This window comes from Gossypium hirsutum, chromosome D06 (assembly GCF_007990345.1).
Source record: "Gossypium hirsutum isolate 1008001.06 chromosome D06, Gossypium_hirsutum_v2.1, whole genome shotgun sequence".
Classification (NCBI taxonomy): domain Eukaryota; kingdom Viridiplantae; phylum Streptophyta; class Magnoliopsida; order Malvales; family Malvaceae; genus Gossypium; species Gossypium hirsutum.
Genome location: NC_053442.1, coordinates 9,741,559 through 9,751,948, shown reverse-complemented (window position 1 = coordinate 9,751,948; position 10,390 = coordinate 9,741,559). Strand labels below are relative to the sequence as shown.

The window sequence follows — 10,390 nt, the reverse complement described above, 5'->3', positions numbered from 1 at the left end:
TAATAGGGCTGTTAAATTGGTGGTAACCGGCCAGCAGGAGGGTTTTTTGACACCAAGCATGCCGTCATCTGTCATGTCACTTTACCGTGACGTTTGTGACGGAAAACGACAAAAAGGACTGTTTTGTCACTTTTTCAAAGTTGAGTGATTGAAGCGAAACTAATATGACTGTTTTGTCAGCTACCTTAAAGAAGTGACTGTTGGTGTAATTTATCCTATTTTTAAAATTAAAAATTATTTAATAATTTATTTTTAATTTGAAATTGAAAAAAATAAAATTATTTTAAAATTAAAAATGATTTAAAACTTAATTTTTAAATTTATCTATATCATATATACATTAAGATTCCAAGCCATTAATTATATTTATTATAACAATTTTATTTTTATTTTTTCTCGTATAAATTATATTCATAATATTATAAATATTTATATTTTAAAAAAACTTAAATATATTTATATATTTTAAATATTATTTTGTCAATTATTTTAATGAAAGTATTATTTTTTAACTAATAAAATTTTTATAAAATACAATAGAAAATTAGTTTTAAAATATATTATCAGTGCTGTAATAAAATAAAAAGACAGAAACTAAAGAACAAAAAAAATGAAGAGTAAAGAAGAGAATGTATTTTATTGATCAATGAAAATATTTATAATGCTTTTCTAAAATTTATATTTATAGACATAAAAAAAATATAAATAAAATAGAATTGTACTCCTAATTATTATTAAAATTTTAAAAAATTAACAAAATGTCATTATTAATAACAGAAGCAAACGAAGATTCTAGATATTGGCAAGAGAGTAAATAAGAGAAAATAAAGGTGATAAAATTGGAAAATAAGTGAGAGTCAGTAGGGACAGGTGTACCAAAAAGAAAAAAGTAGTCACCGCTGGCCCTAAATTCCACAATCTCTTTGTGCAAACTAAAAGAATTTCTTTTCACTATTTTATTATCATACTAAACTCGGAACGAGGTTTCAAAATTATAAATTTCTTTTAAAAAAGCCAGAACAAAAGAGGGAGAGACGCAGCTAAGAAGAAATGAAGGAAAAGTAATGGTAGATCGCAAGCGCTAGAAGTTACCGAGAAGAGTTTAGAGATCCCTATGTAACGCACTACTTTCTCCATTTTGCGTTTTTTCTCCACTACATTTCCCTTTTTTATTTTGGTTGAGGTATACTTGTGAATTTTTAGTTTACTGTTTTCATTTAAACTTAATTTTAATTTCTCCTATTTTCTGTCTGATCTGCGCATTCTCGTTGAAATGTTGCCGAGAAAGGAAAGGAAATGAAAAGTGCCTTTTTTTTTCGTTATAGTTAAAAGGAAAAGATTTTGTGTGTTGCATCCAGTGATGGTGGTGGAAATAGGAGATCTATTTTTTTTTTCACATTTCTCAGTAACCAAATGTAGCTAAAAATCAATTCTTCTTTTTTCGTTTATCTATTTTCTCATCGCCATTTCCATATTATGTTTTTTGGTTGTAATTTTCTTATGAAATGGAGGGCGAAATGAGAAATGAAAAAGAAGACGATGTTCCGTGCTACATTGTAATGGATAGGAAATCGTATACGCATTTATGAATTGTCTGCTACTTTCTCTGTCTTTTCCTCAAAAAATTTTTGGCCTTCTCTTGTTTAAACCTTTTTACGTCTGAGATCTGCTTTGGTGTTTTTTGTTTCATAGCGATTCCGCTTACATTTTGCAATATATTTTCGTCGTCGTTGGTTAGGAATCTTTGTGGCATAGTTACCGTGACGCCCACTGTTAAATTCCAGGTTTATTATTATTATTATTTAAATTAGAAGAGAATTGTTCCTTTTGAGTATCTGGTAAATCCTTTATCTTCCTTCTTTTTTCACTAGGTTTTCAGAAATGAAGAATTTCTTAGATTGATAATATTTATTTTGGTTAGATTATGTAGAACTTTAATAGGATGCTTTTTTCTTTTTAAATGAAGAAGAAAGAATCCTTTACCATTTTAGAATTTCCTTCCTTTTCATGGAAAGAATTGAAGTTTTGAATGTGCCTTCATTAATTTAAGGATTTTGTGATTATCCAAGTTTTTTAGTTCATCTTTTTGAAATAATCTGATTCTTACTATATGTGATACATTGCAGTATCGGAAAGAGGGAATTTCAGCGGATAACAGAAGTTCATTTTAATTTATAAAATCATGGTTGCCACTGCTGCTACATCCTCATTCTTTCCAATCACTTCTTCCCCGGACTCCATTGACTCAAAAAACAAGAAGCTTGGAAATGGATCTACTAACCTTGGAGGTATAAAGTTGAAACCATCTGCTTCTTCTGGAAGTTTGCAAGTTAAGGCAAATGCACAAGCCCCCCCAAAGATAAATGGTACCACAGTTGTGATGACTCCAGTAGAAGGTTTCCCGAGCGAAGATGCTGCAAGTTCCCTACCTCCCAGGACGTTTATCAATCAGCTACCTGATTGGAGCATGCTTCTTGCTGCTATGACAACCATTTTCCTGGCTGCTGAGAAGCAGTGGATGATGCTTGATTGGAAGCCAAAGCGGCCTGACATGCTCATTGACCCATTTGGGATAGGGAGGATTGTTCAGGATGGTCTTGTTTTTCGTCAGAACTTCTCAATTAGGTCTTATGAGATAGGTGCTGATCGTACAGCATCCATAGAGACGCTAATGAATCATTTACAGGTGTGCTATAGTTATTGGCTAGAATGTTTGAGCAATGAATCAGGAACTAAAATTTGCAGGTTCACATATAGCTTTTTGCTTAGTATCACTTGTACCCTAAGCTTGATTTTTGACTAATACATCTTTTCTGCAGGAAACAGCGATTAATCATTGTAAAAGTGCTGGACTGCTAGGAGATGGTTTTGGTGCTACCCCTGGGATGTGCAGGAAAAACCTAATATGGGTAGTCACCCGGATGCAAGTTGTGGTTGATCGTTATCCAACTTGGTAAATTATACTTTCGTGTTCTTGGTTTGCTCCTTTAGTGACAAGATATACACATGATAAGCCACCTTTGTTTTATCTGTGTGGTTGTAGTTTTATATGTGTATCATCAAGAAAGCATGCTGATACAGTGCATTATGTGATGTCATTGAGGCATGTAATTTGGCTTGAATTTTACCAATTTGATACTAATGAACATTCTACCTATGTATATGTCTTCTAGGGGTGATGTTGTTCAAGTAGACACTTGGGTCAGTGCATCAGGAAAGAATGGCATGCGAAGGGATTGGCTTGTCAGCAATAGTAAAACTGGTGAAATTTTAACTAGAGCCTCAAGGTAGGGCATTGTTTGTGAAGTCGCTTCTTGTGGTTATGGTTGTTATTTTTTTGCTTATCTTTATTCAAATGATGAGATGATCTTCTGACACCAGTATGAAAGGATCTCATTCTGTTGAACTATCTCATGATATAGCATGATGTTCTGCCATGATTTTGTTCTTATAAGAAAATTTGGAATAGCCCAAAATCCCAAGAAAAAATATTTGTTTCCAAGCTGTGGGTCTTTGAAGGTGTTTGAGTGTTAAATTAATTTCATTTTAGATATCTTAATATAGATAAAATACTGATTGAGGTAAGGATTCAAATTTGTGTATAATATATTTTAAATCGATCCTAGCCCTTGAATTTTGAATTTGATAATGAGCCTTATTTTACTTTTTGGACTTTGAATTTGATTTTAGGCCCAATTATTGGTTTTGGGCAGTGACTTGATTTGGGCCATATCCATTCCATTTTTATATTCATTATTTTGTTTCTTTTTCTTATTTACTTTATTTTCATTTTATTCATTTTTCATTTTTTTTCCTTTAATCAGAAAAATTAAAAATCATAAAAGAAAGAAAAATCTGAAATAGAGACTTCAGTCTATGACCAATGCCTTTTGGTTAGTCAATATTTTGGTTTTCCAGGAAACAAAGCTACTGTTCTTGTTATGTTATGTGTGCTTGTACTTTATTGAATGGTGTTTCGGGAGTGATTTATCCTGGTTCTCTGTTTGATTTTTGGTTTTGCCGACCTGCAGTGTGTGGGTGATGATGAATAAATTGACCAGAAGGTTATCTAAAATTCCAGAAGAGGTCCGAGGAGAAATAGAACCTCATTTTATGAATTCAGATCCAGTGGTGGCTGAGGATAACCGGAAATTAGTGAAACTTGACGACAGCACAGCCCAATATGTGCGCAAGGGTTTAACTGTAACCACTGGTTGCCCCATCTCTTTCTTCAGTATAGTTGTAGCTGTGTCCATTTGTAAACTTCCTATCTAATCAATTGTTGCATTTCTTAATTTTTAATTTGCAGCCTCGATGGAGCGACCTGGATGTGAATCAGCATGTCAACAATGTGAAGTACGTTGGTTGGATCCTTGAGGTAAGGCTCACTCTAGTAACACTTAATGATTGTACATACTTCGTTCTGTTTCTTCGCCCATGATAAACATTTGAATAAAATAAATAACCAGTTTATTCCAGATACCTTAATTCATTAATCTTACCTGTGATCTTATCTGCTTATGATTTAATGGTCTAGGAATCTGATATGCGATTTTGATTTCTGTTTTATGTTGCATGCATTGTGATTGCAGAGTACACCATTGGGAATTGTGGAGAGTCATGAGCTTTGTTCCATGACACTGGAGTATAGGAGGGAGTGTGGGAGGGACAGCGTGCTGCAGTCACTAACTGCGGTGTCTGGTGTGGGCAACCTCGGGAATATGGGGGAAATTGAGTGCCAGCACTTGCTCCAACTTGAAGAGGGGTCTGAGATTGTGAGAGGGAGGACACAGTGGAGGCCAAAGAATGCCAAGAGTTTTGGTAAAATGGATCAAGTTCCCGCACAAAGTGCATAGATCCGAAGTCTCTTTGCTGCGTGTCAAAACTAGCAGTCAACGCATTGTGTAGAATCTTTCTTTTGTTCTTTGAATCCATAATATATATATATGATATTAGCTTGTAAGCTTTCAAAGCTTGCTGTAATTAGCTCTTGTTTCATTCTTTATTTTATTTTATTTTTCAATTTAAGAGGCTACTTTTAGGTTTATCAATCTTATTTTGCAATTTGAGAGTATATGTATATTTTTGGTAGCCAACATTTTTTTTCTTAGCTTTATTTTTTGTATTTCATTCATTGGATTTCTCACCTCTTTGATACTCTTGGTATTAGTTAATATGGAGTCAACACAATTCATAACCGCAAATCTGGTCTGGTTAAATAAGACATGAATTTTAAAATTACTATGTAATTGTATGCATAAATTTTAATTTGGTATATTTATACATATAAAATTCTAATCGTGGTTTAAATGTTTTTATATTAGATAAATATAATTATTTATGTGTGTAATATATAAATATAAAATAATGATATATCAATAATTGTGTTAATGATTTACAAGAATTGGATTAAATTAAAATTTTATGTATAAAATTATATAAAATTAAAATTCATTTATGCTATTGCACATTAAATTAATCATAATTTATATATAATTTTGAAATTTATCTGTTAAAATGATATAATGATGTAAAATATTAATTTAAATTTAAGAATAAATAATTGAGTACCATGCAAATAAGTTTTAGGGAGTACATTCAATTAGTTTGGTTTTTCTCAATAAACGAGTTTTGGTTATTAACATGCAAACAAGTTTCGCGGGGTAAATTCAATTAGCTTGAACAAACTCAAATTATAAAATTATAATCCAATCGAGTTGTTTAAGATCAGTTTGACTTCATCGCCTTAACCAAATGAATAGACTTTGGGAATGAATAAAATAAAAAGGATTTTGATTATGTATATGTATAGTTTAGCATAAATCACAAAATTTTAACTCAAAAAATTTTCAACAATTAAATATATATTCATATAGACAACATTTTAGATCAATGTGATAGAAATAGTAAATCAATTTAAAAAATTACATGCATGATAAATACAATTATCTTAATAAATTTAATTGTTGGATTGTTAAAATATTAAAACTATAAAAAAGTTACGGAATGGTATAAAACCACTTAAGTTTTACATCAATGTAAGTGAATCTCTTATATATATATAGAGAGAGAGAGAGAGAAGATTTAATTATGCTCCGAGTCTTTATATTCTCTGTACATTTGAAATTTAGTTTATTTATTTTGATAGTAAGAATTTAATCGCTCTACTCTTATGATTTAATAATTGTAGTCTAATTAATAACATCATCGAAAGACTTTTATTAAATTGGATTATGTGGCATTTTCAACGTAAAAAAATGTACATGTGAGCAATATTACACTTGTGGAAGGCCGAATAAGCAAATATACAATGTTGGATATGGGGTTGTAAAGTTTATGATTCTAAATATGGGGTTATAATGTTCTTCGTGATACAAATGACCCAACCTAATTCAAGGCCCATGGCAAGGATGAGCTCGGTTTCCCTCAAAGCCCAATAACGAGATCCAAATCCAAATAGTTGAAGTCAAAACTCAACTTATTCAGCCAAAACTTTATCACAAAGAAATTTCGTGAAGAAAAGTTGAAGCTTCAAGATGATAGACTTTGGAGTTCAATATGGATCGATGATGAATTAAAAGGGTCCAAGTTTATTTGTGGGCTTAAAATCTCAATCCATGATGACAAGCACATGTGGAAGATGTTAACAAGCTTATACATTACACTTCAAGGAGCCCAATTAAGCCCACATGCATCTCATCTTTCTCAATACACCTCTTTTTTCTCAATCTCGAAATTCAACACTACCTTTGTATCAATAACCTTCGCCGAAGTCTCATCATCTCTTTCTCCATGACTTAATTCTTCTAATTTATAGACAAGTTTTCCTTGATACCTTCCCTACTAAGTCTAATTTGTTGAGCCCAATTTTCCAAACCTCTTTTAAGGGTTTCCAACTTACTCAATAAATCGCTTGAACCAAATAATTTTTACCTCCTTAAGGAAAGCTTCCTCTAGCACCCACTATGACTTGAAACAAAATTTTTTGCTTATGCGCCTATTTCTAGATTGAGTCGTATGAATAAGGAGTGGACAATGATCAAAAAAGGAGTTAGGGAGATGCTTAACCAACACATTAGGGAACATAGACATCCAATTAGCATTCGCCGCTCATCTATCAAGCCGTTCTCGAATATTAGTTTCTGGTAAATTCCCTTTTTCCCATGTGAACCAAACCCCAGAATAACCCACATCTAATAGTTGACATTCCTCCCAAGCACATCTAAAAGCATCCATTCTCTTTTCATCTCTCGGCAACCCTTTAATTTCTCAAAAGCATACAATATCTAATTAAAATCACTGCATACTAACCATGAGAGATCTTGAACGCACCCCAAATCTTTCAGCAACCTTCACGAATCAGTTTTGTTTTGCGCATACGATAAACCATAAAAATTGGTAACCCTCTAATAATTTTTCACCCTATCAGTAACAACTTCGATGTCAATATGGCTAGAGGAAAAAGTTTTGAGATTAACTGTAATATCACCCTTCCAAACCAAACAAAGACCTCCTTTTGAACCAACAACAAAGACATCAATACCATTCCAAAAATCGTAACTTCTTCTCACACGTTCCATCTGTATTTTACAGAGCTTGGTCTCTATAAAGAAGACTATTTGGGGATTATGCTTCTTCAGCATGTGCCGAAGTCTTCTTACAGTCCGTGGACTCCTCAACCCACGAACATTTCAGCTTATAATTTTCATTACGACCGGTAGGCTTGCCCCTTAGCAACCGCCGATATAAAATGGTTATTTCTCAACACCTACCTATTCCTAACTATCGAAGAACCCTTTCTATCCCTATCAATAGATTTATCGCCCTCCCATTTAGGTCTCTTCTTTACATCCCCCCTTCAATCACACATCTTCCCATTGTTGATTATCCTTGTATTTTTAAAGACCCCCCATCCCCTTCTAGATTTACACCCAATATAGGATCAATGCTCATGTCCAAATGATTATCTCCAAAAGTAGTACCCAATTTCACCCATTCCCTATCTTCTTGTAACCACACACTACTCATTGCAAGAGCTCTATGAGTTTAAGCTTTCAAAGACATGTCACGATCCATCTCAACTATTTCAAACCCTAATGTCATTTTAGCCTAACAGAAAGAGTCATTGTGCCCTAACCGTCCACAGAAGAAACAAAACAGAGTGAAATGTTCATACTTAAAATTGACATAAGAACATGCTCCAGCAAAAAAAATCACTTTTTTCTTTCTTTTAAGAGGTTGTGTAACAACCCGGTTTTGACTCTAATCGGACATAGTGGTTTCGGGACCACAAGTCCGAGTCAAAAAAATATTTTAATATTATTTTCTGTGTTTATTATGTGTGAATTTACTAGTGTAAAAATTTCGTGCTTTAATTTCGCCGTTTGAGTGTCCGATTAAATAAAAAGGATTAAATCGCGTAAAATAAAAATTTAATGGTTATTTTTAAAAAGGGGCTGAATAGTGGTTGTTCTTTTAATATGGAGGTTTAGTTTTGCAATTTAACCATTAAAAAGAATAGTGGGCGGCATTATGTGTATAATATATATAGTTTTTATATTAATTATAAATGTTATAATATATAGTATATTATAATATTATAATTAAACAAATAAAGACCACCATCATCTTTTATTTCCTTATCATCTATTCGAAACTAAGAAAAGAAAATAAAAGAAGAACAACCAAGCTATTCGGCCATCTTTGATGCTTGATTTAAGGTATGTTTGGTTTCGGTTTTTGATGATTTTTATGTTTTTGTGATCGTTGCTTCGTGTTATATCTAGCCCATGCTTTAATTTTAGAATTTGATAGTGATTTTGAGACATGCCATTTATGAATACTTGAGGTTGGTAATAGTTGATGATGAAATATGAAAGATATGTGATAGATTATAATGTGTGTTCTTGAATTTTTGATGAATTTAATTATTTTGGATTAATTTGTAAAAAATATTTAATTGAGGGACTAAAAGGTGAAATAAATGACATGCAAGGATCTATATGGGTCTATGAAATATTCGGCCCTAACATAATGTGGGCAAAATTTATGTATTTTGTGTTTTGTGCAAAAATGGACTAAATTGTAAAAATTGTAAAATGTCAGGGGCAAAATAGTAATTTTTCCATTTATGTATTTTTGGAGTTAATTGAATATTTTGATGAATAAAAAGGTTAAATTTAAATGTGTTTAGATCAAGAAACGAGGAAAACGGAATTAGATCGGGGAAAAACGAAAGTAGTCGAGTAGTCGATCGTGTCCGCTGATATCCGAGGTAAGTCTAATAGCTATTTAATGTTGTTAAATTGATATATAGGTATGTAAATGTATTGTATTTTGTTGAACTTAAATTTAAAGGCATATTGATTGAAATAAAATAAAGTATGAATGATATACATGTATTATTAATGTTTGAATATATATATAGGTTTATACTTATATAAACCTTTAAATTTAGTTGAAGTATAAACGATGTATAAGTATATACATGTATAAATTATTAGATTAATCAAAGATATGTATAAGGCATATGTATATATATATGTATAAGGTTTGAATGATTATATAAGTACATTTATATATAAACTCTTGGATTTGATTTGTGGTATATGTATGTTATAATTGTATATATATATAGATTCGAATGAGTATGCAGATATATGTGTTGTGTATTGAATTTAGATATGTCATATATATATATGTATAAGTTTATGTTTTGAAATTGAGTATGAATTTATATATTTATATGGTAGATTCGAATATGTATAAATGTACATGTATAATTTCTTGAATTGAAATTAGGTTTGGAATTATATATGTATACATGAAGTCAAATGTGAACGTATATGCAAATGTACAAGTTTTGTATTGAATAAATGGTATGAAATTATTAGCTTAGATTATTTTAATATGTTTGAATGTTAAAGACACATAGTATATTATAAGTTAAATCTTATGATATTAGTAGTAGAATCAAAAGTATGAGGTTATATATACAAATATGTTTTGGTTGAATTATTGAATTATCAAGTTAGATTTGGTGATGGAGATTTATATATCCATGTGTTTTAAAAATATAAGTAATGAATTTTGAGCTGAATCTCTATACATGGATTTTATATACTATATATATAGTTTGAAAATAAGATGTTTCAGACTTTACGTCTAGCAGGCTTGATGCCGGTGAATTACTTCAGACTTTATGTCTAGCAGGCTTAGTGCCGGTGAAATGTATCAGACTTTATGTCTAGCAGGCTTTGTGCCGGTGAAATCTATCAGACTTTATGTCTAGCAGGCTTTGTGCCGGTGGAATGTATCGGGCTTTGTGCCTAGCAGGCTTTATGCCGGTGTTTTATACAAGTCTCTATGTTATAAAAATCTTATGTGAGTA

The 10,390-nt window shown here is 31.5% G+C and overlaps 1 protein-coding gene across 4 annotated transcripts; it reads left to right on the top strand.

The window, feature by feature from the left end:
• Positions 1-848: 848 nt before the first annotated feature.
• Positions 849-5,051, top strand: LOC107901209 (palmitoyl-acyl carrier protein thioesterase, chloroplastic-like). Of its 4 annotated transcripts, none has more exons than XM_016827114.2 (7): positions 849-1,116; positions 2,127-2,686; positions 2,820-2,953; positions 3,174-3,287; positions 4,032-4,203; positions 4,310-4,378; positions 4,593-5,051. In XM_016827114.2, exons 2-7 carry the CDS (start codon positions 2,183-2,185, stop codon positions 4,854-4,856), a joined length of 1,257 nt encoding a protein of 418 aa, XP_016682603.1. In that variant the 5' UTR covers positions 849-1,116; positions 2,127-2,182; the 3' UTR covers positions 4,857-5,051. The 4 variants fall into 4 exon arrangements, with proteins under 4 accessions (XP_016682603.1, XP_040951197.1, XP_016682604.1 ...); XM_041095263.1 differs by having other exon boundaries at positions 914-1,116; positions 4,032-4,185; XM_016827115.2 differs by having other exon boundaries at positions 920-1,183.
• Positions 5,052-10,390: the final 5,339 nt, after the last annotated feature.